At 37.9% G+C, this 15,775-nt stretch overlaps 3 protein-coding genes across 6 annotated transcripts in view; 1 reads left to right on the forward strand and 2 right to left on the reverse strand.

Moving 5' to 3' along the window:
• The window catches only part of LOC307167486 (uncharacterized protein), a 565,869-nt gene that overhangs the window by 398,609 nt on the left and 151,485 nt on the right, over nucleotides 1-15,775 (forward strand). The gene's annotated exons all lie outside the window — the stretch shown is intronic.
• Nucleotides 1-15,775, reverse strand: part of LOC307167496 (uncharacterized protein) — a 69,063-nt gene that overhangs the window by 37,004 nt on the left and 16,284 nt on the right. The window contains exon 1 of one of the 2 annotated variants that reach the window (XM_079886653.1): nucleotides 14,668-14,693. The exons of the other annotated variant lie outside the window; for it this stretch is intronic. The gene's annotated coding sequence lies outside the window, so the exon portion shown is untranslated. Of the gene's footprint in view, nucleotides 1-14,667; nucleotides 14,694-15,775 lie in introns of those variants that run through there. 2 annotated transcript variants of the gene reach the window in all.
• LOC307167503 (uncharacterized protein) lies at nucleotides 223-15,335 on the reverse strand. Of its 2 annotated transcripts, none has more exons than XM_079886664.1 (3): nucleotides 15,164-15,335; nucleotides 3,617-3,789; nucleotides 223-3,360 (listed from the first exon to the last, which is right to left on the reverse strand). In XM_079886664.1, the coding sequence occupies exons 2-3, from the start codon at nucleotides 3,705-3,707 to the stop codon at nucleotides 2,513-2,515; spliced, it is 939 nt and encodes a 312-aa protein (XP_079742790.1). In that variant the 5' UTR covers nucleotides 3,708-3,789; nucleotides 15,164-15,335; the 3' UTR covers nucleotides 223-2,512. The 2 variants fall into 2 exon arrangements, with proteins under 2 accessions (XP_079742790.1, XP_079742789.1); XM_079886663.1 differs by having other exon boundaries at nucleotides 3,617-3,951.

Raw genomic sequence — 15,775 nt, forward strand, 5'->3', positions numbered from 1 at the left:
TAAACAAGATGCTGAAAAACATCTTTGTCTCATTCCAGAATAGTTCTTGTTTCATTTCAGAATCCATGGATGGCAATGTGGCGTACGTCAACATTTTTGACTTTATAAATTATTTCTATGGGGGAAATTTTTTTAATATATATGTATTGATACGAATGTGACGGCTAAATGACAAATCAGTTACAAAAAAACAAAACAAAAAAACTCCACAACACTAATGTCAAAGAATACAGTTTATTTTACTATACATTTGCTTTATCTGATTGGATCTGTAGATAACTTTTGCTCACAAAATCACACATTGTCAGTGAATTGGTAAATTTATTTGTTGTTATTGTACAGAACTTATAGACACAGAAATGTGTAGACTTTTCAATACATCTGTGTAACAAGTTAGCTCAAAGGGGAAACATTAATAATTAGTTATTATTTGGGTCAATTAATTGGATTAGCCTGATGTAGCTAAATTAATATTACAATCAATTGATCAGTTCGTCCAACGAACTCTTTTGATTATTAATTTATTCTAAGAAAAGCGTATCTTGCATGGTCACCAAAAAATAATTATTTCTTAGCATGTACAGCGCTTAGAGCATGTAACAAGACCAAGATCGTAAAATAGACTTTGTTGCAAGCAGATAATCAGAACCAAATACATATTGTGCACAAGTTTTTAACTAAATCACAAACATAACTAAACTAAACAAACATACATGCATACATGCATAGGTAAAAGGGTGAGTGATTTGGAACAGGAAGCAGGAAATGGAACTATGGAAAAGATCCATTTAACTATGAAAAGAACCATCAGCTTATCATTTTCAGAGCACCTCATTAAATTGATACTTGCATGGTCTGTGCAGTGGACACAATTCTTGAAGTGGTTGAAAATTGAAGTTGTTGAGGTTGCAATTGTTTTCTTCTCTGCTGGATGAAGAAGATATAATGAACTTGCATGTTTAGTTCGACTCTGTTCTCATGGCTGGAGTACAGATTGTAGCCTGCAGGCCCTGGGCCGGAGAGGACACGCAGAGCAACTAGTGGGAGTTGCAATGGACTTATTCTGCATTGAATGAAGACGTTGAACTCCTGAGGTTGTCCTTGATTCTGTTGTGGTTAAGAGAGAGTCCTGTCTCTCCTGGATGTGCACATGGCTGGTTGTGAGTCGTGGCCTGCTGAGGCCACGCTGGACAGCACGGCACCCTGAACGTACCGAGAAGACCAAGAGTTGAGCGTTGCCCATTCAGTGATGGTAAGGATGCAGTTTTCTTCTGAGTTGGATTGAAGAAAAGACAATCTGACTCCTTTGGGAGAGTGAAAGGATAGCAGGTGGTGGTCATGGCCTGCCGGGGCCCTTGGGCCCCAGTGGGGGGGTCCCCACAGACATCAACCCGAAGAAACAGCAGTAGAGAGCCAGAAGAAGAGAGCGATGGTCACTGTGAATTTGCCTCTAATAAAGCCTGAGAAAGGTCCCACCTCTCCGGGTTTGCTTGACCAATGAGAAGGGTGGAATTTCCAAGACGGGAAAATTCCTCTGTGGTTGATTTATGAATCTTTGGTTTAAGCGTGCTCATTTGCATGTGCAGCTGGACTGGTTTCTGATGAAAAAACTAAGAAAGATTCTTGTAATACTAATATGTTGCGCCGCTATCGGCATATCATGTACACAATCATTTCGATCTTCAAAGTACCAATTTATAGAGACCAAACATAGTATAGGTGAAGTTACATTGACCGTTGGTTCTATCATAAAATACACAGTATAAAAAAAAAAAAAAAAAAAAAAATAGAATTAAAAACACTACACAACAGTAAATCAGTCACACAATTTTCTGGGATGCATGTTCATTTATAGACCAGATTAATGCAGCAAAGTCTGTTTTAAAGTCTTTTTCTGTCTTCCCCATTGTCTCTGTCTCGACCACGTGACCATATTTATAACAGCAATAAAACCAACTTATCTGATCGTGGTCATGGTAACTAAGACTTTCTTGCCCTTGTTGGGGGGATGAGACCACAGATCCCAGAGTGAGTTTTAAATATTATTTGTTAAACTATAACAAATACGTGTGTCTGATTTGTCTCAGTCGTTACATCTGTTTATGAAATAACAATTGTTGATTTTATGTAACAAAAGTAAAAAAAAAAAAAAAAAAAAAATCTGTATTAAATTAAAAAACTTAATTGAAATAATTGCTTCATATATTGACAATTAACTGATTTTTTTCTTCTAACATTTGTTTCCCATCTCTTTTAATTTCAATATTTCTTTGAGTAAGCGTTCAATCAAAGAATAATTCAATCATTTTCTTTTTCTCCAACATACAACACACATTTCATAGTTAATTAGTTCATTAACTACACATTTACTTTATGTTAATCTCACATGATTTACTTGGACGTTTTGGATCTGAAGAAAACATTTGCTCGTTGTGACACAGAACAATGCTTTTTAATATGAGCCAATAGATTCTTTGATTGGGCAAAACTCTTCTCACTTTAAGAAGTACGGCTACTCTCCAGTATGAATTCGCTCATGTGATTTCAGATGTCCAGACTGATTGAAACTCTGGTCACAATATGAGCACTTGTAAGGTCTTTCTCCTGTATGAATTCTTTGATGCTGTTTCAGATGACTAGCTGTAGAAAATCCCTTCCCACACTCACAACACACATGATCTCTCACTTTATTATGTCTTTTCTGGTGCTGTTTAAATCCTTCCAGCCTTGAAAAACTCTTTCCACATAGAGAACACAAGTGAGGCCTCTCATCTGAATGAACATTAAGGTGTTTATTTAGATGTGATGATGAAATAAACACTTTTCCACACTGATCACAGATAAATGGTTTTTCTCCAGAGTGAATGCGCAGATGAATTCTGAGATCAGATAAATATGTGAAACTCCTTCCACACTGAGGGCATGTATACGGTTTCTCTCCAGTGTGAATTCTCATGTGTATATTAAGGTCTCCTTTTTGTGTGAAACTCTTTCCACATTGAGTGCATGCATACGGTCTCTCTCCAGTGTGAATTCTCATGTGTATATTAAGGTCTCCTTTTTGTGTGAAACTCTTTTCACACTGAGTGCATGTAAATGGTTTCTCTCCAGTATGAATTCTTAAGTGCGTCTTAAGGTTTCCTTTTTGTCTGAAACACTTTCCACACTGAGGGCATGTATACTGTTTCTCACCATTGTGAATTATTAAGTGTGTTTTAAGGTTTCCTTTTTGTCTGAAACTCTTTCCACACTGAGAGCAGGTGTGCAGCTTTTCAGCTTTTGCTCCTTGAGTTTTAAAGAAACAATGTTCCTCCTCCTCTTCATTCAGTTCTTGTCTTTGCTCTTTCACTCTCACCTGGTCTAAAATACACAGAAATACAGTTATAATCAGTTCAGGTGAACCCTTATTTAATAGCAGAACGCAACAGAGATCAGGTTTCAGATCTTCCATGTGACATATTCACTTGTTAATATAGTTAGAATATATTTGACAGCTGCTATATACAAGGTGATGATCATTTAGATGTATTTCTCTATCATTTATCATCCATATACTGCTTATTAATTCACATCTACCAAAGCAGCCAACAATGAAGAATCAAGAATGGACACCAACCTATTTCTATTTGTTCCTCAGTATCTTCAAGTTTTATTCTGGATGGTTCTGGATCACTCATGTCTTCAATCTCCTCTTTAATAAACTCCATCTTTAACAGTCACACAGATTTCAGCTGCTACTCCTGGAGTTTGTCCTTCTCTTGTAGGATGATGGGAATATCCAAGCCACACCTACCGGTTACAGAGGGTAGTATCACCCTCAGGCTACTAGTTGACTCGAAACTGAAAAGACGCCGTTTTATCGTGAGTCTCCGTGACGAGTTAGTCCGCCCCAGCTCGAGTCTGCCCGGGCTCTTCCTCCTGACCGCCAAGCAGGTCTTGCTGTTAGCTTAGCTTAAAAAAAAGTAAAAAAAAAAGAAGATGGCTGACACTATTTGTACATTCTGTGAGTAAGATCCCACCCTCTATGGGCGGGTTGAAAACATGCGGAACAAGCACCTCCTACTGGCTGTAGTCTCAAAAAAGCCTCCGATGACGCTAAATGATGATTTTTGCATCATCTGACGTTTTTTTCCAGACACACAATACAGAAATCTCTCATCTTAGGGGGACATGAGAGAGGGTAGCACGGTCATTTGAAAATACTACCGGGTTTCTACTGATACAAAGCTTAATGCTAATCGGTGAAGTATCCTTTTAAGAAAAGGAAGACTAATAAAGATGACTTCTCTCCAAAGTCGGTTTGAGTTCTGCAATGAATGTGTTACCAAGCGTACACCTGCGGTCCCTTTATCCCATATACAAATATTTACATCAATAGTCTACATCATTTTATATACATATCACAACAATCCTCTATTCAAAAAAATTGTTAACATTTAAAAAAAAAAAAAAAAAGACTATCAATATGAACATAAATATACTCATTCCCATTATTGAATATCACAAAAGATTATTCTCATCATCCCTAAACATCACACGATTAGTCAATGCAATGCATAATGAAACAACATTTATAGAAAACAATTGAGAGTATATTCCTCAATCATGCCCAAAAGATATAGACATTTTAGGTCAAAAATCCATTTAAATTCCCTCTGCAAAAAACTCTGCTTCAAATTACCACCCCTACGCGACTGTTATATGCTCTATAACAACGAAATTTAATTCCGAGATCAAATGGGTCATCTCATTAAAATGTCGCGCAACTGGAGAATTTTGGTCTTTCCTTCTGATAGCGCTCATATGTTCACTGATACATGTCTTAATTTGTCTATTTGTCTTACCTACCTATTGTTTGTCACATGGACAAGATAATAGGTAAATCACATTGGTAGAAGCGCATGTAACAAATTGTTTAATCTTATATGTACGGTACGTTATGCTACTACGAAAGGAAGAACATCTTCTACGGATGTGTCTACATGCCGCGCACTTAAGACAGGGAAAGAAACCAGTGTCCATTTATACGTCCATCAGGACTAGTCTTCATGAAGGTGTCGGATTTGACCAAATAGTCTCTAATGTTTCTCGCTCTATAATGTGAAAAAAGAGGCGGATCCGCAAAAAGACTCTCGCCCACTGGATCACACTTAAGTATATACCAAGTGGGACTTCTTTTGTTTGTCTGATATATAGGACGATTCTCGTACCAAAGCGATATCCAGCCATTTTTTTCGGATAACCCCTAAGAATAAAACACTTATACATTATAAGCCAGAAAAAGCAAGTTCGTTTCAGGGAAAGATCCTTCAACATGTCAAGTTCTGAATTCCAAACCGACTCTGATCCTGATTTTTTTAGGAAGAAAGACTCACGAGATGGATGTGCATCCTCCACGACGACGATACTACAACACTCAAGGTACAAAACACATTGAGGCAGAAGGGGAAGAAAAAGTGGGAACTCAACCCATGAGAAGGAAAAGGATGTACAATACCAAAGTCTAGTGTTTAACTTATCCACGATCCCTTTTAGGTACTGAGGAGCAACTGCTGAACAAAGGTCTGACTTATGTTCCTCCTACACCTACCGATCCCCTTCAACTTAAAATCGAGATGTTTCACTTTTATAGATCTATCAAACTTAAGTATTTTTTTCATAAGGACAGTTCTCAAAGACAATACACGTCGGTCAGTACTAAACAACCTTTATGACCACACAGTGTATTTTGTCCTGTTGTTAACAACTCAGCGATTGATATGTTTTCAAACGTGGTTGATAAGGAGATTGAAAATATCTTGAAATGTCCCACACATGATCATTATGGATTTAAAGGGTTAGTTCACCCAAAAATGAAAATTCTGTCAGTGATTACTCACTCTCATGGTGTTCCAACCCCGTAAGACTTTCGTTCATCTTCGGAACAGAAATTATGAAATTTTTGATTAAATCTGAGAGCTGTCTCACTCCTCCATAGGTTTCTATGTTGTTGAAACTTGCCGGCCCAGAAAAGTTAGTAAAGACAATGTTTAAAATAGTCCAAGTGACTACAGTGGCTCAACCATTAGTTTATCAAGTGATGAGAAGTCACTGTAGTCACTTGGACTATTTTATATTTTTAGGGTCTTGTTCGATGAATTCGTTGAGTTTTTGAATAATATAGTGGATTATATTAAGTTCAATGTGGAAATTGATTCGCCGAAGCTGGATAATAATGAAACACTTGGCCGAAGGCCAAATACCGAATGCAGTGTTTCACATTTTTTCCATTTATTTTGCCAATTTTTTCACCATTGCATTAATAGTAAAAATGTAATTTTTACTATTTTGTCTTGCTTTTCAGAGAAAAAAAAATCTAATTACAAAAATACAATTTAAAAATATTTATTTAAACTGAACTTTTTTCAACATTCCAGCAGATATTATACAAACAAAGCACAATATAACTTAACATAAATCAATTAATAAATATATTAAATATATATATATTTTTATTTGGCCATCTTTGAAGCCCCCCTTCTTGAATAGCCTATGTTAGGCCTATAACTGACTGCTGAAAGAATGTAACTCTGTATGCCTACAACAACAAAAAAGTGCATTGAAAAGTGCAATAGGTTTAGTTACCTATGATCACGCGCGTGAACTCGGCAATCGACTACTTTGGACTTCACCCGAAAAACAGGATGTAAACAGGTATTTGCGCTGGCTTAAATAACAATTTTTATACATTTCTTTCACATCTACTGCAGTCAGATTCACTCGTGTTCACTCTGAAGGAATCACTCACATTTTCTGTGCACTTGTAATGACACATCAAGGATGTTAAGAGGCTAAAAGCAGGTTTAGTACTTGCCCCATTGAAGTCAACAGGGTGCAAATTTTAAAAATAGAATAACTCGGTGTAGGCAACACCGATTTTTGTCGTTGTTCTCTGTATTGACAGCACTCCAAATGTACAAAAAAATGAGCTCAATGTTAAAATTGACCGGAGTTCTCCTTTAATAAACAAACTACAGCTAGTTCAAAACGCAGTAGCTCGAGTTCTTACCAGAACCAGGAAGTATGACCATATTAGCCCGGTTCTGTCAAAACTGCATTGGCTGCCTATTAAACATCGTATACATTTTAAAATATTGCAGATTACTTACAAAGCACTAAATGGTTTAGCTCCGCAGTACTTGAGCGAGCTCTTAACGCATTATAGTCCTTCACGTCTATTGCGATCTCAAAATTCCGGCCAGTTGATAATACCTAGAATATCAAAATTGACTGCTGGCGGTAGATCCTTTTCCTATTTAGCACCAAAACTTTGGAACAGTCTTCCTACCATTGTCCGGAAAGCAGACACACTCTGTCAGTTCAAAGCAAGATTAAAGACACATCTCTTTGACCTAGCATTCACATAATACATTATAGACTTCTATAATTCAATGTTATGCTGCATAGATTAGGTCAGCCGGAACCAGGAACACTTCCCATAAATCCTGATGTACTCGTTACATCATAAGAAGAATGGCATCGACGCTAATTTTAGTGTCTTTGTTTATCCCGAGGTTTTCCTGCAGCCTGCCGGATCCAGGCCGTATCCAGATCTGACGAAGGCCCTTCACCTGGACCCGATGACAACGCAGTGCTGAAGTGCCAACTAGTCTCTCCCTATGGAGGATCCCTTTACCACTCTACAGATAAAGCGTTTTCGGGAAATTCGTTTCGCGTACCTACCCCGAAGTGATAATATAAAATAAAATTCTGTATCAAAATTTATAAGGAAAGACCAGTACTTTGTTTAGGCTTGGTTTGTAGGGAATTACAAACCTGCGCACATATATTCAAAAGCACATAACTATAGAACCAATTCTTAATGCTCATGTGAACGCCATCAGCGTTAATCACAGGTTCACATTTAAAGTCTGTGTAGAGAGAATGGTGTCGTCTTGGCAGCCCCTAATTTAATAACAAATGATCGTTGCGATGGAAGCGAATCAATCAAAACTAACTTTAGCTGGAAAATAACTTTATTAAAGAACCGCTATAAAGCCAAAACAATCTCTGTTACCTTAAATTATATGTTTATCTCTGTAAAGCTGCTTTGAAACAATCTACATTGTTAAAAGCGCTATATAAATGAAGATGACTTGACTTGACTTGACAAATGAATAACTGTCCTAGACATAAGCCTACTTGGCCTAATTCTTCAGGAAAAGTGGCAGGTTCTTCTCTGTGAAAAGTAGCTTCTCTGCTTTCTCACATGAAAGTCGGTTCCTCTTCTCATCGATGACATGAGATGCAGCACTAAACAGTCTCTCGCTGTCTGTGCATGGACCAGACAAGTACCTGGGATCAGAATAGTTACAATTTTAAATATTGCAGTTTTCTGACAGTTGCTCCTTTCAAAACAAACAATGTCTCGGAGATAATGAAATGGTTGAAAACCAGTGTACTACTACTATTTTACTATACTGAAAATAGTACAAAATACATAATATAAAATATAGGTAACACTTTAAAATAAGGTTCCATGTGTTAACATTATTGCATTAACAAGCATTAACTAACAATGAGCAATACATTTGTTCCAATATTTATTAATCTTTGTTAATGTAAGTTTATAAAAATACAATTGTTCATTGTTAGTATAAGCGCATTAACTAATGTTAACAAATACCACTTTTGATTTTAATACTACATTAGTAAATGTTAACATTAAGATTAATAAATGCTTTTAATAAGTGTTTTTCATTGTTAGTTCATGTTAACTAATAGCCTAGTTAATGTTAACAATAGAAACTACTTATAAAGTGTTACCAAAATATAAATAAAATCTTAAATTAATTTCCCATATAAGAAGCCTACCTGCCAGGTCGGGAAATCGGCCTTGATTGGTCCTTGATCTAACTGTTGAGAGGTTGAGCTTGTCTTCTGTCTTGCAAATGGGTTATTCTCTTGGAGGATCTCACAGAGCATGTCAGACAGCGAGACAGTTTTCATCTCCTGCGCTGTGCATCACCTGACCATCTCCATTACTTAGCGGTTTTCCCAAATCAACCTGGATCTTTTATTGTTTCCACAGCTTTTTCCCCACATCCAAGTAATGATCTTTATATCACGGATCAAGTACAGTCGCGATGCAGTACAGGGGTTGTGAGTCCGCCTGACTAAATCATGTGCTGACAGCTTCTAAGAGCGCACTTTTAGTTGTTTTCACTCCGTGGGTCTGTTTCAGCCTCTTTTTTAAAAGACGCTTTAGTGCTGCAAGTAAGGGTGTAACGTCTGCCACAGATGCATCAGATGAGCTTATCTGTTTTGTTATCTGCTCAAAGGGGACGAGAAGAGAGAGAACGCTATCGATAAACACCCACTGGTATGCGGTGAATGTCGCGGGCAGATCATGATCTGCTATGTATGTAGCCAGGACTTGCTTTTGTGCAAAAAGGCTTTCCAGCATATAATATGTACTGTTCCACCTTGTGCTCACATCTTGTTGGAAACGTTTTTGTGGCGCTCCGAACTTGGGATAGATTGCAGGCGCGCATAGGCAAGCAGGGAATTTTTAAAGTTGCCAACAATTTTCCTGCCGATCGCGCTATACTGCGGTGAATCATCAATCCCTCGTTGACCGCCAGTTGAATTGTGTGTGCCATACACCGTATGCCTTTCAGATCGCTATCTTCCATGGCGTTAGCCATATTTCTTGCGTTGTCACTGACTACCACATGCACTTTAGATCGGTCGATAACAAGTGTCAAACATGTTGGCGAACGCCTCGGATATGGCTGCAGCTGTATGGGAACCCCTAAACTCAAAGAGCCCCTAAAGAGTGCAGCACAATCTTTTGTAGCTTGAAATCTGTGTCGATCCACTGCTTAGTTAAACTCAGCACACTGCTGGGGCTTACATCCGAGCTCCATATATCAGTCGTGAAGCTGAGGGCTGCAATATCCAAGAGCTCATGGATGCGAGTTGAAATGACGTTATACATCTCAGGTAAGCACACGTCTGAGACATGCTGTCTACTAGACATGGTGTAACTGGGCTCAATATGGTCTATAAGCCTGCGAAATCCAACATCCTCTACAACCGAGAAGGGTTGATCATCCAATGCGATGAATTCCATTATCCTTTTAGTCATGCCTTTAGCTTTGGCACTGTCATTGGCAATCTTTTTTGCCTTTTCTAAGAAGTCAGCTGCAGATGGAGTGGGTGTCCTGGGACTGGGAGGAGCTACTTTCCTTTTTGCTGCTGCCGCTGTGTCTTTCGTACTTTGCATGCTGTTCGGGGTGTCTTGATTTTAAGTGATAAATTAAACTTGTAGTGCTTTAAGTTTTTGCAGAAGCACCCCATCTGGACAATTCAGCAGAACAGTGTCAGCAAATGGCCGTTTTTGCCTTTTTCTCAGACACGTTAAAATGCTTCCACACCGCCGACATGTTTGCTGCATTTATAAAGTGCACGTCTCTCACGTACTGGTTTACTATTTGATCGCGTCATCAAAAACATCATTGTTCGGCAAAATTTATTCTGTCTTTTTACTTATTCGGCCGAACACCGAAAGCGCTTTTTTTTTTGCTATTTTCGGCCGAATAATTTAAGTTGCCGAACATTCGATGCATCCCTAATTCTGTCGTTTTCCTTGATACTAGAGTTATATTTGAATCCGGTACGTTATTGACCTCTTTATATTCCAAACCAGCGTACAAAAAAAGCATGCACCAAGCGCTCATCCATCTTATTTTAAAAAAAGGGCTACCCTATACCCAATTTCTTCGACTGAAGCGTATATGCAGCGTAGAATCAGATTTTGAACAACAATTGGTGATAATGATTAAGTGTTTTATTCTTAGGGGTTATCCGAAAAAATGGCTGGATATCGCTTTGGAGAAAGTACGAGAAGCGTCCTGTATATCAGACAAACAAAAGAAGTCCCACTCTGTAGTTTGTACCACTAGTTATTCTGCACACAGTCCAGCGATCAAGAATGTTATTAAAAAACATTGGTATATACTTAAGTGTGATCCAGTGGGCGAGAATCTTTTTGCGGATCCGTCTCATTTTCACATTATAGAGCGAGAAACATTAGAGACTATTTGGTCAAATCCGACACCTTCATAAAGACTAGTCCTGATGGACGTATAAACAAGGACTATGGTTTCTTTCCCTGTCTTAAAGGGATGGTTCGGAGTAAAATCAACCTAGGGTCCTTCCTTTGCACCGTGACCTTGAGACAAACACGTCTCCTCCTCGTGGACCGTTCGTCAGCTAGTGAAACGGTTTATGATCGAATCAGAGAAAAAAATGCACAAGCGTGGTTTCTTGAGAGAGGAATCGCAGCTCATAAGCAAACTTAAGACACTGCTGAGACATTACAAGTCACATCGATGTCACGTGTCTTTACGGGATTTGTACGGCTTGTGTGTGAACGCACTCTCTGATTCACTGAAAATCACTGGCAGTGTGAATGAACCAAAATCAAACGAACCCGGGTCACTTTATCCATGTATTTTCCGGAATCTCTGTGTTAAAGGGGCTATTGTGAGGTAATTTACGAGATACAACATTGGTTCCATTAGCGCCAGCACTAAGCCATCCGGCTGATTTCTCTAAATAAGCTCTAACTTTAATTAAGGGGGGGGGGCATGCTACTGTTCTTCCACGTTCTATATGTGTTTGTTGTTGTGCTTTTGTTTTTCCCTCCCTCTCTTGTACCCTCTATTTGCTCACAGGTTCCTGTGATAGGCCGTGTCAGCTGTCAATCATCATCACTTCCAACACGTCTTGTTTGGCAGCAGTGTGTGTTTGTTCAGTGTCCTGAGTTGTGTACTTTGTATCAGTTTAATAGAATCCAATTTGTGTATGTGTAGTCTGACATTAATTTCCTAAGTGTTATTTTGTGCTTTCCGCCAATGTTCTGAGTTTAATGTTCTTTAGGCCTGTGTGGGAAAAGAGAACAGGTCAGTAGATCGCGCAATGTACATTGTGCCCATAGTAATGTCAGGTGTTAGACACACTAGGTAAGAAGTGTGCGCCACCCTTTGTATCTTTGTTTTCTTAGTTAGAGAAGGATTTTTGAGCGTTGAATTCACTGAAGTATTCGGTTTATTTTTCACATTTTATTGTATTAGGTTGGAGGTTGTGGGGGAATAGTTTAAGGGAATTATTTTGTTATATTTGGTTCTTTAATTTGGCTCCACTTAAAGCTACACTGTGTAACTTTTTTAGTTGATTCTTAGCAAAAAACACTTAGTTCTTTCAAAAATATATGTGCTCATTAATGTATATTTACATCTTTCAAGTAATAAAGTATTCTCTTAAGTTTATAATCTGCCATTGAAAGTACATACGGGTGAGGGGTTCGAATGCCGGTCGCCATGTTGCCCCTCCATCTTGAAACTACATTAGCCAAAGAGGGACATACCTGTAAATTCAAGCTTTGCCTTTTGCGTTTTTCACTCAGTGACACCGTGACGAATGCGAGGGGGAGATTACTCGCGAGCTCGCGAGTGCCGGCAGATTTGAAAGATAGTGTGTGTGTGTGAGTGTGTGTGTGTGTGTGTGTGTGTGTGTGTGTGTGTGCGTGCGTGCGTGCGTACTCACATTTGAAAGAGAGAATTAAAACGTCAACGCGACAGACAAATCAGCAAGACCATAGTCAATATTGGAGTAACTTTTCCCAGATGGGAAGAGCTCATGAGGAGAAAAGATTTTAAAACGGACGCCGAGGTTGCCTGCTTTCTTCTCCACAGGTAATTCAGCCTGTTGTAATTCATTTGTGTAAATTCAAAGTTTTGTAGTTGCTTGTCTAACCATAGCATGGTTGTGCATAACGCCAGAACGACCTCTAGTATAACTTCATCCTCGCGTCAATGGTGAAAAAGTATTGTTTACCTTGTAACATAAATCTGTGCTGCGACGGATCACAGGTGATGAATAGTTTTAAAGGCGCAATTTTTTAAGCTATATAAAAAAAAGGACACTGTAAATTTTAGTTATTTTTAATTGCTTTTACTTTGTACACATTGTAACGTTAGCCTAATCTGATTATGCTGGGATAGCCGATTCCAAGGGTGACGTTTACCTCCTGACATCTGTCTTGTAGTTTTATTCATTTTAGACGTATTGTTTATTATTGTCATGGACGAAGTCGATAACTGGAAGCCATGTTAATCTTGGAATAATACGGCCACCGTAGGAGTTAAAACGCCCTCGGAATTGAGAGGAACAGAAACTAATATTTACTGGGTAGTCATATACAATTTCACCGCTAGATGGGGGTAAAAATCACACAGTGTAGCTTTAAGTTCCTTTTCCCTATAATTATTTGTATGTTATTTGCAGGGCGGGTGGTGTGGCGCAATGGATAAGACACATGCCTTTGGTGTGAGAGACCCGGGTTCGAATCCACTGTGAGACACCAATGTGTCCCTGAGCAAGATACTTAACCCCTAGTTGCTCCAGAGGCGTGCGACCTCTGACATATATAGCAATTGTAAGTTGCTTTGGATAAAAGCGTCAGCTAAATTAATAAAAATGTAAAATGTATTTTTCCTTCTGTGTGTTTTCATTTACATTGTACATAGCTCACTCACTGTATCTAGTGGCTTCAGCTTTTTGTAATAAATTATCATGTTTCCATCTCCAAGACCTTTAAAGATTGTAACACGTACCATACATATAACAATCACGCTTCTACCAATGTGATTTACCTATTATCTTGTCCATGTGACAAACAATAGGTAGGTAAGACAAATAGACAAATTAAGACACATATCAGTGAACATATGAGCGCTATCAGAAGGAAAGACCAAAAATCTCCAGTTGCACGTCATTTTAATGAGATGTCCCATTCAATCCTGGAATTAAATTGCGTTGTTATAGAGCATATAACACAGGCACGTAGGGGTGGTCATTTGAAGCTGAGTTTTTTGCAGAGGGAATTTAAATGTATTTTTGACCTAAAATGTCTATATCTTTTGGGCATGAATGAGGAATATACTCTCAATTGTTTTCTATAAATGTTGTTTCATTATGCATTGCAGTGTCTAATCGTGTGATGTTTAGGGATGATGAGAATAATCTTTTGTGATATTCAATAATGGGAATGAGTATATTTATGTTCATATTGATAGTCAGATTTTTTTTAGATGTTAACAAAGGATTGTTGTGATATGTCTATATAATGATGTACACTATTGATGTAAATATTTGTTTATGGGATAAAATCAGATTCCGGTATGTTACATGGATTACGGTAATAAGTGTTTAAATGACCGCAGGTGTACGCTTGGTAACACATGACACTGATGAAGGGTTGAACCCGAAAACTTTTTGCACTTTATTTGTGGCAATAAAACCCCTGAGATTTTTGACCTATATTTGTGTGAGGATCTCTTTTTTCTTATTTATATACAATATAAATCAAGCATAAATTCAGTGTATACATGCACATATTTCTTTCTCTTGTGTGTGTGTGTGTGTGTGTGTGTGTATATGTATATATACAGCTCTAGATTAGAGCACTGGCCTTAGCTCTACATTATGTACCATTATTAATATTGGTAATAAATGTTAACATCAATACATAATATTACATTAGAAACTAACAAGATTTCGTGTATATTACATATTAACACTAAACCTGAGCACATAATGTGTTAATTAGTAGTTAAATACCTCATATCTCAGGCTGGTTCATGTCATCTTTCACATGTGGCAACAACACACTGAAAATATCCAGCATCCAGTGAAAATATACTCCACAACTGTCCTTCATTCAAACTCTTACACGGTCGTTAAAGCATCTTGGATTAAAATGAACAAATAGTATACAGGTCTTTAAACTTTCAGCGCTCGTGTCCCTCTTCTGCGCATCCTCTGTCTATACCATTTGTTCTTTTGGATTTACATGGCAAACTAGAAACCTTTTTACTGCCACCTATTGGATGTTTACATGCACTGATTTTTGTAATTAAATAGATTCTGAAAGCTCTGTTTATATGAACCATAAACTTTGCAATTCAATGCGCATATTAGTTTACATGTGTATTACGTGCAGTCTGAATGCAAACAAACATTAAGCGCATGCGCAGTGCGTCAGTCAGAGCCGGAGAAAGACAGACAAAAAAACTGACGTCACAAGAGATTTTCTCTTCTAGGGCCGTATACTCACCAATGAGGTCCGGACCTCGACATTTTTGTGTATATAATAGAAGTATATAATAAAGGCCGTGAAATAATTGCCAGATCTTAACTCTGCTTTGGTTCTGCAAGGATATTGAACGACGCCAGGATACCCGTCCTTCTCAACTGAGATCCTCAGTCTAACAGCGCTCGTCACTGTCAACAGGGTTGAGATGACCAATCAAATCAAAGTAGGCGGGGCTTATTGGTCACAGAAGCCGCTGAGCAAGAATTCCAGACGTTTCAGTCAACGGTTATAAAGTGCGAGATAAGATGTAAGTAGATAAACTAAACATTCATATTTGACAACTGTTTTATGATATAAATGTTAAAGGACCGACAAAAATAACCATGTGTGCAAAAAACTAATAAACTTTTTTCTAATTTCTTAAATTCGAATTGAAAATAACCACCTTCTTGTTTTTTTTGTTTGTTGTTGTTTTGTTTCTTTGCGTGATTCATTGTAACGTTAGCCTAATGTAATTCGTAACTGTCAATGTGACAAGACAAGAAACATAAACAAAGCCCTTTTCATCATATTAGGCATAAGAATAATAATGAATGTGCACATATTGTGTGTACCTGTAGCTCTCAGTAATGC

The sequence above is a fragment of the Squalius cephalus genome (genome assembly GCF_949319135.1).
Source record: "Squalius cephalus genome assembly, chromosome: 11".
NCBI classification, from domain to species: Eukaryota; Metazoa; Chordata; class Actinopteri; order Cypriniformes; family Leuciscidae; genus Squalius; species Squalius cephalus.

Bases quoted from the DNA above. Each gene is read 5' to 3' on its own strand.
- LOC307167503 (XM_079886664.1), bottom strand. From the start codon at position 3,707: ATGGAGTTTATTAAAGAGGAGATTGAAGACATGAGTGATCCAGAACCA. The intron at 3,361-3,616 runs GTTGGTGTCCAT...TGTGTATTTTAG, and splicing joins TGAGGAACAAATAGAAATAG to ACCAGGTGAGAGTGAAAGAG.